The sequence below is a fragment of the Callithrix jacchus genome, chromosome 7 (assembly GCF_049354715.1).
Source record: "Callithrix jacchus isolate 240 chromosome 7, calJac240_pri, whole genome shotgun sequence".
Lineage (NCBI taxonomy): Eukaryota > Metazoa > Chordata > Mammalia > Primates > Cebidae > Callithrix > Callithrix jacchus.
The window spans coordinates 98,337,687-98,355,616 of record NC_133508.1 but is presented as its reverse complement, the minus strand read 5'-3'; the positions used below and the strand labels follow the sequence as shown (position 1 = coordinate 98,355,616).

At 38.1% G+C, this 17,930-nt stretch overlaps 1 protein-coding gene across 6 annotated transcripts in view; it reads right to left on the bottom strand.

The window, feature by feature from the left end:
• The window catches only part of NFIA (nuclear factor I A), a 394,588-nt gene that overhangs the window by 176,344 nt on the left and 200,314 nt on the right, over nucleotides 1-17,930 (bottom strand). For 5 of the 6 annotated variants that reach the window (XM_002750888.5, XM_078332012.1, XM_009001349.5 and 2 more), the window contains exon 3: nucleotides 15,461-15,526. The exons of the other annotated variant lie outside the window; for it this stretch is intronic. In XM_002750888.5, coding sequence (XP_002750934.1) covers nucleotides 15,461-15,526 — 66 coding nt within the window. The remainder of the gene's footprint in view (nucleotides 1-15,460; nucleotides 15,527-17,930) is intronic. 6 annotated transcript variants of the gene reach the window in all.

Sequence of the window (17,930 nt, the reverse complement as noted above, 5' to 3'; positions counted from 1 at the left end):
ACTAAACAAGAACAAGGAGAGGCTCAGAGAAGAGAGGGAGGGAGGAAGAGAGGACAATGACAACATGGCAGAGTGACCTAAGTGCTCTTAAAAGCAGAGTCGTTTAAAATCAATGCGATGTGCTTGGCGCGTTCTGAGACACGATGGAAGTGCCCCAATTCACTCTCTTACAACTTCACCAAAGCCAGAGGGACACATCATTTCTATAGGCACATCATACAGAAAGAGCGAGAGGTGCTCAACCCAACATGCGGGCACAGGACATGGAAAAGAGCATTGTACGACTTGGGGTAAGATCTATAAACTAAACTAACTCAGCCGGTGCTGGAACTGACAGCTGGAAGGGAATTTTAGCTCTAAGCATCCCCAGAAATACGCAGAAATCCTGGGGTAAGCTCTAGATTTCCTCAAGTTGTGGAATTTGAGCTAATTTTAAGGAGCAAGAAAACCCTAAGTAACATCTAGGAACATGTATGCACTTCAGCATTTAGGTCAAACACCTAAGAAGCTCTTCTCTGAACACTTCTAACTTTACTTTTGTTGCTTCCTGCATAGCTTTCATCACTTGTATCTCCACCAGATGCCCCAAACACCATCCAAATAACTTTAGGTGATCACAATCACATTTTATGCACATAGCTACCAAAATATCCGTATCCCTTGCTAGAATATGTACTCAGGGAGCATGGCGTTGCGTTGGTATCACATTTATGTAGATATGCTCACTGCCTAGCACAAAGATTATATATTTAAAAATATGTGTACAATTAAGAAAAGAGAAATTGGAAGAAGGAGAATAACCTAAACTTATGTATTATTTTCCCCTTAAAAGACTTAAACTCCTGAAGACAAGATTCATTCACTTACCCCTTTACTCACTCATTCACATTCACCTAAAATATTTACTGAGTGCCAGATATTATGTTTGGAATATAATACACACTAGTTTCTGCCCTCAGGGAGCACACAGTCTAGAATAGTGGTCTCCTCAAAACACAAATTAGAGGTGCCCAAAGAAATCACTGGAGCTTCCATCTATATTTATATTGTACCTTTTAGAAATAAGAAATCTTTGAAAATATAAGTTTATTTCTAATAATGCATTCTCCGTCACTTGGTACCGATGGTGGGTGGTCATACGTCACCCGTGGCCTGTGAGGTATCCTGAGGAAAATGTGGAATTCCGCAGATCCCCTCTCAAGGGCTTCACTTTCGGCATACTGTGACTGTTACTATTTTCTTTCTTCTTTTTTTTTTTTTGTTGACACTTACTATTTTCATTGGCTGGTGCTCAGCTAAAGTTCTAATAGATTATAAGGACTACAGATGACATATTATAATATAATACAAACTTAATAATGTAATACATGATATATGTCACACTATTAAATATAATATGTAGTATTATCATATGACACATCACCATACTTATATGTCATATGCCACTATTATTCCCTGACCTCGAGTCTACACTTTCCCTGGGGTAAGGGGACAGAACATATAGTCAATACATTGAAAACCTAACAATACGAATTATTTGAGGTTATTATATTTGCTCAGTATAATACATTTTAAAGCATACGACTATCCATTATCCTTGTTTATTCTCAATGCTCTCCCAAGAAACATGAAGTAGGCACTCACTTGCTATTGATCATAAACACGTGCTTCAACTTCCCTGAGCCTCAGTTTCCTCATCCTCTACATCTCAGAATTATTACATCAAATTAACATATTCAAGCATAGTATTATTTGACTAATTTTCTTGCCTTTTTTATGAATGCACAGAAGAAAAAAAAAAAAACAGAGATCAGAGCCCAAAACTCAAATATGCTACACACTTACACAGGATTGGGCTACGAAACTTTAGAATCATTTGTTTCAAAGTTAGGATTTCCAGTCAATTTACATAGAGAGGTACCACCCGAGTCTCCTACTCTGAACTGCTTTCCACGTTGGCCTGTCAGTTCTGCTCAGATAGAACTGAATTCAACAATATCTGCTGAAAGAACAGTGGAAAGGGATACGTCATGAAGATGACAGGCAGCCCCTGCCACCACCAGTCTCGATTGGCTATTCCTAGCACCTGCTTTTCTCTTCTTTCCTCATCTTCCCTCAGAGAAAGTTAAAGGCTGTTAGCCATGGGTCTATAGCAGAGGCTTCTGTATCTTCCCACCATTATGGATAACTTGTAATCATTTCCTCTCATAGGACCAGCTTCTCAAAGTATTTAATTTACCATCTTTACTAAGTCATAGAGAATTCATCACTCCCCCACCTTTCATTAAATGAATCCAAACTATAACTGCCAGAGTCTCTATAAGTATGAGAGAACCCATGAGTTTACAAGCATAAAGTCAAAAGCAAAAATCTTCAGCCAGTGCAGCTTTACCTAAGGGGGAAAATACATAATTTTTTAAAAAGATTTTTCCTCTGGCTCCCTTCAAGGACCACCAGTTGGTAAGTACCAGTCGAGCATGTGCTTAGTTTACTTGCATGTATTTCATGATACTGCGTTGGGAATCCAGAACTGAAAGGACACAGCGTTCTGCACTGCTACTTTTAGAACTGGCTCAAGCTCGGACAAGGTGCTTCATTTTCCCTCTTTCTATTGTTTACCATCTTACTCTTCGAGTTCAAAGCTGCAACAATGCATTAAATTGAAAAGCTTTCAGTTTGGGCAGCATTTGCAATTTTAAAAGAAGATAAACCTCTCTGCGGAGTTAACATGATCTGTGAGTGTGGGACATGCTGGGAATCAGATATCCTAATGAACTTTGTCTTGCTCACTTGAAATGGAGAATTAACCGATTCTTTTAAATAATTCAGAAATCTAAAATGAAAGGAATGAGGTGCAAATTCTGATTGTACTGCACAAAAAATGGGGAATGAAAATAGACATTTTATGTTTTCAATAAAACTACACTCCTACATCTTTTGCAAGTGAAACACTTTTAAATTTATTGGCAATCATAATTGTTTTATGCCATCTAACAAATATAATGGCATCTGGTATAAATACCTTGCAACTAACCTCATTTTATTGTCTCCGCCTCAAGCAGAAAAATCCAATGAAAATTTAGTCCATTGTTTAAAAATATCTCTTAAAGTACCATATACTCATAATACTTGAGACTGTAGAAGCAAAGAACTAAGAGTGTTCATAATAAAAAAGAATGTAATTGTTCTATAAAAATGTTATTTTGTCCAAAAGAAAAAAAACTTAGAAAGAAGAAGATGTCCCTGGCACCCTGGTTCACATCTATGAGGCAACGAGGTGGATAAGAGAGAAGGGGAGCTACACTTTATTGAGTGTCTATTATGGATTGTTGCAAGTGCTAGGCACTTTCTATTTATCTATATTCAGACATATAATCCACACAGAAACAGTCCTGTTAGTTCGGAGGACGTAATTAAGCCTGTGGGTGCCTGAACAGGGCTGAGGCAGATACCTGGAAGATGAGATAAGAAATAAAGGAAGAGATGACGATCCTAGATGAGAGCAAAACAAGAGGAAGGAAAAGGAACTAACATTGTTTGAACGCAGAACAAAATAGCAACAAAAACACATTTCCTGGGAAGGTGATGGCATCGCATCTTACATGTTAGAAAATGAAAGTCTAAGAGTTTAAATAAATTTTTCAAATTTATACAATTAATACATTACAGAACCAGAGTCTGAATTCCATTCTTTCTATAATACAATGTAGTGGTTAAGCAGTCAAGACTCTGGACTTAGAGTGAGTCTGAATACCCTTTATGCCTTCTTGACTGTGGGCAAGCTAAATTCTTTGTGTCAGTTTCCTAATCTGTGAAATGGGCACAATTAATAGCACCTATCTCCATAGGATTATATTAAGATGATACAAGATCATGAAATAAAGCTCAGCACAGTGCATGGCTCTGGTGGCCATGAATAAAAATGGGCCACCCTGATCACCTGTTGCAAGGAACGTGGTTGCCTGACAGGGCTGCTTCTCTGAATCCACCACCACATTTGCTTAAAGGCCACACTTCCTCCAGGCTCCTTCCAGACAGTAACTGAGAGGGAGGATACCAACATAAACCCATTCATATAAAACACAGAATTCTTCCAACAGGAGACTTTAACTCAGGGACTCTTCACTGGCCTGGACAAAACTTTCTTAGAAGCTTACTGCTATCTAGGCCAGGCACAGTGGCTCACACCAGTGATCCCAGCACACTGGGAAGTTGAGGCAGGCGGATCTCCTGAGGCCAGGAGTTTGAACCCAGCCTGGGCAACATAGTGAGACCCCCGTCTCTACTAAAAATACAAAAAAATAACCGGGTGTGGTGGCACGTGCCTGTAGTCCCAGTTACTTGGTAGGCTGAGATGGGAGGACCACCTGAGCCTGGGAGGTCAAGGCTGCAGTGAGCTATGATCATGCCACTGCACTCCAGCCTAGACGACGGGAGTGAAAGCTCTTGGAGTCTTCGAACCTAATCCCTCATTCTTCCCCGCTCCTTTCCCACCTGTTGGAGATGTACTGCAGCCTAAAGATTCTCTCAACCTACTCTTGCTGTGTCCCCCTTTCTATTATATTTTACAGGTATTGCCCCAATAAATCTCTTGCATGTCTAATCCTATCAGGATACATTATTCTAGGAGGGCGCAAACTAATATACTGGCACACAGTAAGTCCACAGTGAATGTAAGCTACTCTTATAATCATTATCACCAAAAAATCATTATTTTTGTTATTATCTGGCTCTAAGCCCAATAGAATTTAACCCATTTCCAAAATTGTTCTCCTTGAATCTGCGAACATTATTTTTTTTAAACAGGAGGATTCAAAGGTTATACTATATTTCTTTAACACGTTCAGACAAGATTTGTCACACCTAGCAAAGCTGTCCCAATCACAAATGAAAACATATGCATTTATCCTTCCATATAGCACATAAAAATATGGCCCCTCTATTTTCAAGTTTATCAGAAGTGCCATTTCTCTACTTGACCTTTGAATATACAAATTCCAAATGCTCTATTATTTGACTGATTTCTTATTTTCATCATCTTTCATGAGCAAACGGTCTGCCGATAACTAGATATATGGGCTTACATAGTGTACCAGTGGCTTACTTAATGAATATACCACTAATTAAACTTATACACTCACTCGCATGGGTTGAGTGGCTCTCAACTATTGTATTGTACCTATTGACTGTGCCTCACAAGTGCTTTATTGTTCCAGGAAAACCACCGGGCTAGGTACCAGCAGATGCGGGAGGAATGGAATTTAAGCGGCCAAGTCAGTAGAACTTTGTAGTACTCTTCCCAGATTTCATTTTCAGTGGGTTAAATTCCAGTGGTTTGACCCTTTGTGATCTGTGAAAGCATCACAGACTAATCAAACCTTTTCATACACTGCTGTTACTATTGCCTATGTAACCTTCAGAGGAGTATGTGGAGAATTAGGACTGGTTGCCAGATAAAATACAAGACTTGGTTTAGATAAACAGTGAATACTTTGTTTGTATATCTCATGCAATACTAAAAATTTATTCATTGTTTATCTGAAATTCAAATTTAACTTGGCATCTTGGTTTTTTTTGGAGACAGAGTCTCAGTCTGTTGCCCAGGCTGGCATACAGTGGTACAATCTCGGCTCACTGCAACCTCCTCTTCCTGGGTTCAAGTGATTCTCCTGCCTTGGCCTCCCAAGTAGCTGGGATTACAGGCACACAACACCATACTCAGCTAATTTTTGTATTTTTAGTAGTGATGGGGTTTTGCCGTGTTGCCCAGGCTGGTCTTGAATTCCTGGCTGCAAGTGATCTATTGGCCTCGGCCTCCCAAAGTGCTAGGATTACGGGCGTGAGCCACCATGCCTGGTTGGCATCTTGTATTTTTAATTTGCTGCATCTGGCAACTATTAAGGAACAAAATTCACCTTCATGGTGAATGTATGTGAGACCTGGGGGTTATAATCTAATGGGTCATGAGATCAGTATTAAGCTGAAACTCCACAGACGTAGACGTCCATTTTGAAAAATAATTGTTTACACAAGTGGGTATGTGAATCCAAATATTCCATACAAGTAACTTGGCTTTTAGTAATACATGCATGAGGGAAAAACTTTGGAGGTACTAAAAGATATTCGCCATGGCAAATCAAAGCGTCTTGTTCTTTAACAATGCTATGAATCAGGCCTTTGTGTATAACTCCACACTAAACTCTGTCTACTTTGCTTCCCATTGAACACTCAGTATTTAGAGCAGTGACTACCATCGTGTAGGGGCTCAGGACATGTCTACTGTATCAAGAAATGAATAGATTCATATGTGCATTCTTCCAGAGCATATCATAGCTATTCAAGGATGTGCCATATTCCTTCCTTGGTTTACAAGACCCAATATGATTTGCCTTCCTGATACTCACCTCCAAATATTCTCTCCTTGTTTGTACGCTTCACGTCTTACCAACCCCTTAGTGTTTCTCCAGCATGTCTCAGGGCCATTATATTTCATGTTCCCTCTTCCTAGAACAAATATCTGCATGTTCCTAGAACAAATATCTGCATATCTGACACTTTGACTTCTTTAGGACTTAAATGTCAACAGATCAGAAAGGCCTTCCCTTACTACTCTTTATAAGATAGTACTGACACCCTCCCTTCTTTAATCCCTTAGATTGCCTTATTTTCTTTTTATAATGTTTGATGCCACTGGGCATGTGGCATGTGTATTAATTACTTGATTGTCTGTCTCCTTCCCCAAGAAGGTAAGCTCAATTAAGAGTGGGATTTTCTGTTTTGTTCAGTGTGATGCCTAGAACATGCCTGGTTTTTAAGAGAATATTTGATAAATACCTGTTGAATGAATGAAGGAATGAATGGTGTCTTTTCCCTTTTACTAGACTACCAGGTTCTCAAGAGCAGGACATCTGCTATATCTCTGTATTCCTTCAACACATCTAATGCCTAATCCAAATATGTCCAGTAATTCTTAAGAACGATCTGTTAAATGACTTAGGAGAAAACTGAGGTACAAGTCTTTAAGTGACTTGGACAACTGATTTTCCCTCAACAGATGCTCAGTGTCATGCTTTTAATGGCAACTCTCTTTTGCTAATTTGACCTATTCAGAAGCTATGATTTGGCTTCTTCTTGTTCATCTCTGAGTTTACAAGTGCTACTTGCTGAGAAGCTCTCTGGTTATAAAACACCTACAGAGATCTAAGAAAACACTGATTTTCCTTCGTGGGAGCGATTATTGGAAAGCTATTCCTATTTTCCTGAGCCTTGCCACAATATCCTTATAATTCTCTTTTTGGATATTCACCATATGATGCCTGTGGATAAGCCATATGAGACTCCCTGGTTCCCTTTGGGGTAAAATCAACCAAGTATAGAAATCAACAACTGAGATAGGGCAGAGTAATCTGCAGCAAATAGTGTCCCCTCCCCTCCATCCCTATTTGAGATATCCCAGTAGATTTCCTTAATGACAAGCTAATGCCAGGGGGAAAAGAGTTGCCTGGAGCTGAGTAAAACCTGAAGAAGAGAAAAAGAATGAGGAAGCTGCAGGGAGAAAAGGTGCCAAAAATCCTTGTGGCCACATGAATTTTTCCAGCAGACAACTGATCAATCTGGATTAGTGACTCCAAATCCCCAAATATATTATTTATATTACATTCAGTTTACTAAATTATCCACAAATAGGTAATTCCTTCCCCAAAATTATGTTAAGACAACAAATTCACTTTCAAATTTAAAATCAGGCTTAAAAACAACAAATTCACATTCAAATTTAAAATCAGAAGTGACCCTATTATTTGTGGCAAGGAAAACTCACTCCCAATTCCTGACCCCAGCTCGCTCCCCTGCTCTTTCACCACACTGGTTTTTAATTGATGGGGAGGGATGGAAAGTGGCCATTAGAAGTGGTCCTTCTAAGGATATCTCTGTCAAAGGGTCCTGTCATACCAGTTCCAGGCTTAGATCACAGGGAAAACAGAGCAATAGCAGATGGAGCTGTAGCCAAACACCAGGTGCACCTTCTACCGCACAGTGATTTGATGACGGCTTCTCATTTGATTTCCTTTTTGAGCCCAATTCAAATATGGCATAAATTGTATTGCTTCATATTTTCATATTTTTAGAATCTAGATCTATGTATATAATTACACACTCCCAGATACATTCGAAATAAACAGTTTCCAGTGCTTTTCTCCTAGGAATGTTACATTCAATGGGCACTCCTGGGTCTCTCCTGGGACAACAGGCACAAATGAATTTGAGGACCAGAAAGAAATCCCTTTTTTTCTTCTTTCCTGTGTAACTCTTTGTGTGTGAAGGGTTGGAGGTGGGGGAGTGGGGAGGGGAAGATGTCTGAAACAGACCACCCAGTCAGTCCATTTTAGAACTTCAAAATCAGGGGAATAGGATCTAAAACATTTCCTATTTTGGCTACTAGCCAACTAACCTAAAGTCTGTTCAGCTAGTTATTCTCTATGTGTAGACAGTAAAAGACCCATAATGTGTGAGGATAAGACAACTTTAAAATGGCTACAAATCTCCCTCCACACCCCTCCATTTTTGAGTTGAAAAGGCGCCTTAAGTACACTGGATCCTGTGGCTTAAGCTCTGCAGGCTCCTCTGTGTCATGCACTTGGGGAAGCCCCCAGCCTAGGATGGTACCTCATCTTTCACAGAGCAAGACTCAAGAATTTCCTTTGTCTGGGGGCATTTCTAAGGAGCCTTTGCAAACAACCATGGGTCACACCTGCTAACAGTACTTAAGAAGGCAAAATTCATCTAGTTTCAGACTGACATTTCAGATCAAACCAAATTCTAGTTTCCTAGTTTCTTAAAGAAGAGAGACTAGCTCCATTGCATTGCTGAAAATTCATCAGTTGGAATTTAATTATATAGATCTGGAAACCAGAAGGCATTTAGGTTTTAATGTCTCCCTGAGTTGGGACCTTTACGTATTTTGGAATATTGATCGTAACTGTTATTGCTGCTATTTTGGTGGTCATTCTACTGTGTCTGTCCCTGCGGGGTTTTTTTTTTTGAAGGAACACTGCAGAGAGGAACTGTTGCTAGGTAATTGTAAAAGAAAGTCATGCCAATTATGAAATATTGATAAATTGCATTTACAAGTCAATGGTGCTAAAATGTTCCTTCTTTCCCAGTAAAACATAAACTAAGGTTCCATTGCCTCCAAAATTTTTTAAATCACCCAACTAAATGACACATTAATCAAAACAGTTCCTAAAACAAGCAGTTTATCCAGCAGTGACAATTTTTGCAGTTTGGATTTATTAATTTTATTTTCCCTTCCCACTATATATAAATAGTACAATATAATATTGTAATATATCTACTGTACATGTGAGGAGGTAGTAAAAATAATTTAAAACATTAAACAAGAAGGCTCACAATTTTTAAAGAGAATATTGTCAGATTAAAAAAAGTTTACCCAAAAGAGAAAAAGATATTTACAGTTTTGTTTTCTTAGCCCCAAGTTACAAAATAAATCCTACACATAAATTTTTTTTTCAGACAGGTCTCACCCTGTCACCCAGGATGGACTGCAGTGGCACGATCTTGGCTCACTACAACCTCCTCTTCCTGGGTTGAAGCTATGAACCTGCCTCAGCCTCCCGAGTAGCTGGGATTACAAGCGTCTGCTACCACGCCCAGCTAATTTATTTTTATTTTTAGTAGGGACTGCGTTTCACCTTGTTGGCCAGGCTGGTCTTGAACTCCTGACCTCAAGTGATCTGCCTGCCTTGGCCTCCCGAAGTGCCAGTTTTACAGGCATGAGCCACTGCACCCAGCCCTACACATAAATCTTAAGTCAGGAAGTCAGCAGCATTAAAACTTTTTATTTTGTAAACACTAAATATTCAATAAGTTAAATAATAATGAATGAAATACCAATAACGTGGATGAGGAGACCTACATTCCTTGTTCACCTGGTAATATTGAACAATGATACCTCTTTTAACAATTCAGGATGGGAACGACATAAATGAAGATGGTGAACATGAAAGCTAGATTCAACTAATACTCCAGGGTGATTTTCAAATTGGCAGGTAGAGCTGAACATTTTCAAAATCTGGGGCAAGCATCATGATTAATGGGCTTCCACTGATTGCAAAGATCCATCTGAGGGTTGATGCCACCAACATATGTGCAACTACCAGATAAATGAGGAGGAACAAACATGATTAAACCTAAAGGAAATCATCTAAATACCAACTCTGATTTCTTATTATAAATATCACATTTTAAAAACCACTAAGATAAAAGTTATTAGCAGGCTGTGCAGGTGACGAGAAATAGCAAATAGAAGAGAAAAATAACCAGGGGAATATAGCTTTTCTCTCTGGCAAGGGAGCCCCACATTTTCTTTTTTTAGTTAAGGGTGCTTTCACGGATAACAGTGAGACCCAGTGGGGGGTGTGTTTTCAGAGTGCCAACGCTGGCCTATACTGTTGCCTCAGACACTGACTCACTACAGCCCAACAGAAACGTGTCTTGAATTAAGTAAGAAGACTATCACATGAGCTTTACCCTCATTAATGACTGACCTGACGCACCACAGAATGCAAGCTTTGGAGGACTGTTCGCAGGCCCTGTGAATATCAGGCAGGCACTTCAAATGCTCTGTCCCACAAACACGTTTAAAGTAACCAAAGTATATCATGGGAATTCACAAAGGTTGTTTAAATAGATGTTCTAAGTCACAGTCCAACAAATAAGGCTTAAAACCTTTAGGAGCTCTAGAAAAGCCAGAGAGGGGGTTTCAGCAATATACCCAAGGATTAAATAAATGATTCCAATCAGAGCCGGGAACTTTGTCGGAACCGCATTCCCTATGGTAATTAAGCATCATGCATAAACTAAAATGGTGATGTTTTAAACATCTGACCACACCTGCTCATTGAAGTGGAGGGATAGTAGGAAGGGAAGAGGGACAACCTGATGTCCTATTGCCATTAGTACCTAGCCATCAGCTTTGGCTTCCTAGACCTACTAGTTATATCTGTTAACTTCTGTCCATGTGTCTGAGTTCAGACTTTGCTCACACCCAAATTAGGTTTTCGGCTTTCCCAGAGTGTTTTGTTTATTTCTTAAAATCTCTAGGTAAATCGAAAGTGAACAGAGACTCCAAAAATATTTGGGAGGAATGACAATATATTCATTTACTTACTAATTTTATTCATTAAGCATGTAAGTACTGGGAACCCACTAAGTTCAAGGCACAGATCTAGGAACTGTGAAGGATTTTTTAAACAGAAATCCTACCCTTAATCAGCTTACAGTTTTTAAGTTTGGTTTGTGCCAAGGAAAAACTCAGCTAAAATTAAAGACATCTAGGAGGAGCCTCTTCTTTCCAGAATCACCTTCTTGAGCACTCCTTCTGAAGGTTCCAGCAACTCTGAATCCTTTTTGCAATTCCCTGGTTCTCAAACTCATGGGAGATGAACAGATGGTGAGGATGAAACAAAACAGGAAAACAGACATGGTACCACGGGGATTGTGGGGATTTAGGAAACCTATGTCTGATATTTCAGAGCAGGATAAGTACCCACAAAAGATGTCTCTAAAAGTCTTGGTATATTTCTGACACCATCTCCTTCCAAGGCTCCCAGCTTTGGACCTCTTGAATACACATACTCAGTGTAAGTATGACAAGCTTTAACTGGAAAGTAGTAACGGTATTTTTTTTTCTTTCTTTCTTTCTTTCTTTCTTTTTTTTCAGACAGAGTCTTGCTCCATCTCCAGGTGCCAGGCTGGACTGCAGTGGTGGGATCTTGGCTCACTGCAACCTCCACCTCCCAGGTTCAAGCAATTCTCCTGCTTCAGCTTCCCAAGTAGCTGGGACTACAGATGTGCGCCACCATGCCCAGCTAATTTTTGTATTTTTAATAGAGACAGGGTTTCACCATGTTGGCTAGGATGGTCTCCATCTCTTGACCTCGTGATCCGCCCGCCTCAGCCTCCCAAAGTGCTGGGATTACAGGCGTGAGCCACTGCGCCCGGCCAGTAATCTGTTTTTTGAGTCCTTACTGAGAACCAGACAGAATGCTATTTTGTATGCATAGTCTCAGTTTAACACTCATGAGATAGATCCTTTTAGTTTTTCTCTTCTTTTTTCTTTTCTGATGGAGTCTTTCTCTGTCACCCAGGCTGGAGTGTATTGGTGCCATCTTGGCTCACTGAAACTTCTGCTGCCCGGGTTCAAAATATTCTCCTGCCTCAGCCTCCCGAGTAGTGGGATTACAGGCATGTGCCACTATGCCTGGCTAATTTTTGTATTTTTAGTAGAGATGGGCACCATGTTGGCCAGGCTGGTTTTGAACTCCTGACCTCAAGTGATCCACACACTTGGGCCTCCCAAAGTGCTGGGATTACAGGTGTGAGCCCCTGCACCTGGCCTCCTTTTAGTATTTCTGTTTTACTGGTAAGGAAGCTGAGATTGGGGCATACCTTACGCAGTCACTCAGCTATTACTTAATTTGAACTCAGGTCTGTTTGATTTGAGAGGCAGAGTTATTACCCACTATATTATACCAATTTTGAGTTTCAAAGATTCTGATGTTTTATCTCTGGGCTTCAGATAATTCCATCAAAATTCCCATCTAATGCTCTAATTGGACAAAGATTTGTTTTCTTTTACAAGTTGAGTCTTAAGGGAGTACAAGAAAAGAAAGCAAAAATTCCACAGAAAAAAACAGACCAGTTGGACGGGGGAGAAACAGCTGCATCCACTTTAGGTAAAGTTACATGGCCCAGTTTACGATTTTGGATGAAACAGCGTATTACCATTTGTCTATTCATTCTCCATGGTTTACCAGGGAAATACCATTCGTTTCCCATTACCTTTCTCAAGAGCTAGGATAAAAAGAATATTATTTTCCTTCGTATATGTACACACACATATACACATACATATATATATATTTACACACACACACACATATGTGAAGTAACGAGTTCCCATCTTATTTGAAGAATCAAGTCTGTTACTTCTTCAGTCAGCAAGATTCCAAAATGTCTTAGAACTTTGTTGATACACCTATGAGAGTTCCCTCTTTCAAAGCAAAACAAAACACACAACAACCTCTCAGGAATTCATCCTCATATCCTGAGGTAATGAAAAAGAGGGAACATTCTCTTGATCAATGTAACACCAGAGAGTAGAACCTTATCTAATGCATGTAAATACCAAGCCCTGAATCTTCACTTACTCCTTTTGGGATTATATGTCTTTAAGGAAGAGATAAAAATCATTTTTCTTCCACTAACTTCATCTGAGATTGACAAGAGGCAGAAAACTGAGTAGGCTGATAATTCCTCAACTGGGGCTAAGATAAAAGCAGCTTCTACTACTTTTTCTTTTAAACAAGTTGAAAACGGAAAGGAATTTATTACTTTATCTCCTATATATTAATTCTTTCTTTCTTTAACTCACATGAGTTCCCCGAAATGATAGCGTAAATCCTAGAGTGATCTGAGAGGTTAAAAGTGAACTTGGCTAGTATCTCTCTGCCTTTGGCTGAAAAATCCAGGCTCAATCCTGGTTGCTTTCTGGAATGGGAAAACACACAATATTGGGATTGCAGGCGGCTCCAGAAAGGCATGCCAGGCCTCTCATGCTCTCAATTTATATTTGCATGTGAACAGCTTGTTGGCCATTTTATGAAGACAGATGAATCGCAGGCCTGCTAGAGGGGCGGCCAGACCTAAATACGAGAACTACACACCCCTACAGTCCACACATTTTTGAAAATGAAAATAAAATGATACCTCTGGAGACATCTTTAGGGAGATTATGCACAAATACAATATGTAGAAAGAAGTGAAACTTTGAAGGCATCACCTACAAGTCAAGCGCAAAATAAAGAATGAAACTAGTCTATAAATACCACTCTTTAAAATGTCAACAAAAAATAAGATGTAGCTGTATATGACACTAAAAACAAACCTCTAGAGTTCTTCTTTTTTTTTTTTTACTGCCTGCTTTAAAAAGACAACTTTGATAAAGAAAATATCACCAAAATACCAGGATGAGAAGAGGAATAGCCAAGATGTCTGTATTTAATGCTAGAAGCCAGCATGTAATCAACATTTCTCAGGGTAGGAAATAAAACATATTCTAAAAAATTAGTGATTGGATATCTGATGTAGTACACTTGATCCTTCATCCCACAATACCAACATAATTCCATTTGCCAGCTTTTCAAAAGATCGGATGGAGATCAACATGGAACAATGTACATACAACAAAAGGAAGACATTCAAGCAATGGGGTCATTCAAAGTGGGTGAAAAATAAATATGGCAGGATTATATTGACAAGAAAAATAATGAGTCATAATAAACCACAGCTGACATTTTTAAAGCATAAACTCTATGAAAGATACTATGATAAACACATTACACATATTATTTAATTCTTCAACAGGCAGGTAATATTATTACCCTGTTTTTGAGGAATAAATCAATACTCTGAGAGGTTAAATAACCTATTCAGTATCACACAGGTAAGAAATAGTAGAGGCAGAATTGAAATGCAGGTCTGACACCACAGCTTCCTGCCCTCCCCCGCAAGACAAGAGTCTTGCTCTGTCACCCAGAGTTGGTGCGATGATGCAATCTCAGCTCACTGTCACCTCTGCCTGCTGGGTTCAAGCAATTCTCCTGCCTCAGCATTTTGGAATTTTATGAGATGATATCTGTGAAATTATCTATGTATATGATAGTTACTGCTAGTTCGTGTCTGTTTTTATTAAAACCTATAGTTTTATTCAATCTAAAATTCCAATCCATGACAATCTTTTTCACACTTGTAGTGTCACAAATTCAGCATTTTACCAGATACTATGATATTCATATATAATGTGTGTGTTCTATTTTAATATATTTATGCAACTGTGGAATTTAATGCTGTCCTGTATCCTATTTTATTTTAGACAATTTAAAGTAGAAAAATCCTTCAAAAGCATAGAGGTTTTTTTCTTAAAGCAATTGGCAAAGGGTGGAGCTCCCAAAAGGCCTAGCTTGTGAATGAATGATCTTAAATCACTAGTGAAGACGATCATGGGGCATCTGCCACATTAAAAAACTAAAATGAAATGAAAAAGCCATGATTCCTCACTTAATGCTATTTAAAAAAATCTGATTTGGTAAATTAACTCCACTTCTCATAGTTTAAATGGGTAATCAACTTCCTTGGGAATTAAGGTTCTCATGGACACCCTAATAGTGTTTGGGGCCGGGGGGTCCTGAGGCTGCTGGGGTGATCCAGAGAACAAGAAGTTGCCCTGTTAAAAGTAATCTACTTGAGTTTTTCCGAGTCCTTGCAATTGTTACTACTGTGGGCTACTTATAAGGTAGGCCTCCAAATCCTTGCCCTTAAGTCAGCTTGCTGGCTGCTGTGGACTCTGAATGCAGCAGCTAGAGTCTCAAGCTAAACTTACCATTTTCTGGCTGGTCCTTAATGTCAGCGTCACTTGGCTGGCTGGGACTTTCAGATTGACTTGAATCTGAAAAACATAAAAATACAGCCAAAAATTACAGGGTCTGCAAGGGAAAGTGGATCAGAGGTGCCAGACTTTCTCAAAAGGTTCAACCTATAAACTAGGAATGGGAATATTACAGAAATGACATGAGACATGAAGAAAAGAAAACAGGGAAAAAGAAAAGAAAGAGAGGAAAATGCAGCAGCAGCCTGTGCCTTTAGAGAGGGCTCCGGTTTGCTGACACCTATAGTGGCGTTAGCTTTTGCCAGATCACAACTTGAAGCTCTTCAGCAACCATTCTCTTAGAGAGACCATTTCCAAACTGCTCTTCTCCACTATTTACACACTTGAGTCTGATAAAGACTTCATCCTTCATTACACACATCTGAAGCTTGATTCAGAACATAATAAAGTGTCAAAACATATTTTGAAGCTGGTATATAAAAGCAACGCAAACAACAGTAACAAGTTCTGTTGATATTTAGCTCTGCATTCCAGCAACAGACTAGGCAGACTAACACCATTAAATACTAGAGTCCTAATATTCCAGCACATTTTCTTGAAATAACTGCATAACTGAAAAAAGTCTTTCTAGAGCACGAGTTTCCCCTGCTTTATAAGAATTATTTTTCTCTTGTACTGATGTATTTGGGAGATCCTAAAAGGGCTTGTTTGCAAAAACAGATTTTTGCACAACTTCATAGAATAAAACATTTTTCAATTTAAAAAAATCATCATATTTTCAAACTAAAAAAAGAGTTCAATTAACTTCATTTTTAAATGAAATAATTAAAAATTAAAGTAACTTAATTTTTAAATTAGGTAAATTAACTTAGATCAAAAGAATTTCACAAAATTAGAAATAAGCGTATTTATGGTACTTTTTTGGGGAGGAGAGAAAAACGCAGGCAAAATGTTTCAAGGGGAAAATTCTGACATAAAAACAAAGTGTTTTCTGAGACTTGTCGTAATTTACAACATTGTTTAAAAGCAACTGAAAAGAATTTAAAAAAAAAAACCTCTGTAATCTGTGGAAAACTTGAATCCTAACTTCACCTTGACTTCACAGGTTTAGAATTAGCTGTTTGAAATTTGACCACATTTCTGCAAGTTTAATGTAAGGTCAAAAGGTCACGACACTTAACTGAGATTAAATTGAAAATATTACTTCCACAGCAACTGAGTTACAGCATCACCCTTCTCTTTCTTGGAGATACTGCAGAAAGAAGTAGCACTACTAGTGACATTAGGTCTAGAAATGCTAATTTATTACTTTAAAAGACTCCCTGCTTTTAAGCAAATGAAGATTTTAATTACGAGAAAGTGCTATATTGAAAATATCTATTTTAAAATTTTCAAATAATCTTAATCTGGTGACTATAGCAAAATTTCTCTGTTGATTCAAAGGTTTAAATAACAAAAGATGCTAAAAAGTGAATTTTTATTTGAGTCTGGCAAAGTGACAGCTTTTATCGTTCTGTAACAATTGCCACAGAGAAGACACAAACAAAATGTATTATATGCCAAAAATCTTTAGCGAAATCCTTCAGAATAAGCTACAAAAATACAAAACCTGCACTAAAAATTAGAAATGTAAACAACTTTATATTAACCCATATTTAAAATTTTAACTACATAAATTAATATTACATTTATAACAAACAATTTAAAAATACAACATGATACCTTCTTTTTCTTCTAGGGAAAGAACCTATAATTTTGCCATCAGAAATTACACATTATTTTAAGTAGTAATTCAGTATGTTTTAGGAGAAAGACATACCTCTATTATTTTTGTTCTGGAAAAATCTTAAACCATTAATTTTCATAATTAAAATGAAAGCAAAATATCTAATCTTGTTTTAGGGAAAATTAGAATTCTTGATTATGCCTCAAAACAGATATATAACATTTGGCCAAACATAACATTTTCTTTGGAAAAAATACTAGCAAACATACATCTCTATTCATGTATTACTTCTACATGTAATATCTTTATCACATGTCTCTATGAATAAATGGAAAATAGTTTTATCTCAATTAATTTAGATATACAATAGCCAATTACGTTGATATTAAGGCAAAAAAGGAATAAAGGAAGACCCTAAATTTTTTTTATATAATCTGAAAATGGACATCTTTCTTCTTTTCACTTTTCATTTATACTTGGTTTGCGACCCTACCTTTACAGAATATAGCATAATAATAGAAAACATGCACAGCAATAAAAGATGAATAGTAGGTATGTTGAAAGAAAGTTTAAAATTCCAAGCCACAGAAAAATAAGCACACCAACAGCAAAGGAGTGAGTGGTAAGAAAATGCTCAGAGTTGGTCTGCAAGGGGCCGCGGCGTTCTCATGAAAGCTCAGATACAAACACTGGAGAAGGCATCTAGCCAAACTGAAAACGGAATTTAATTTTTCTAGT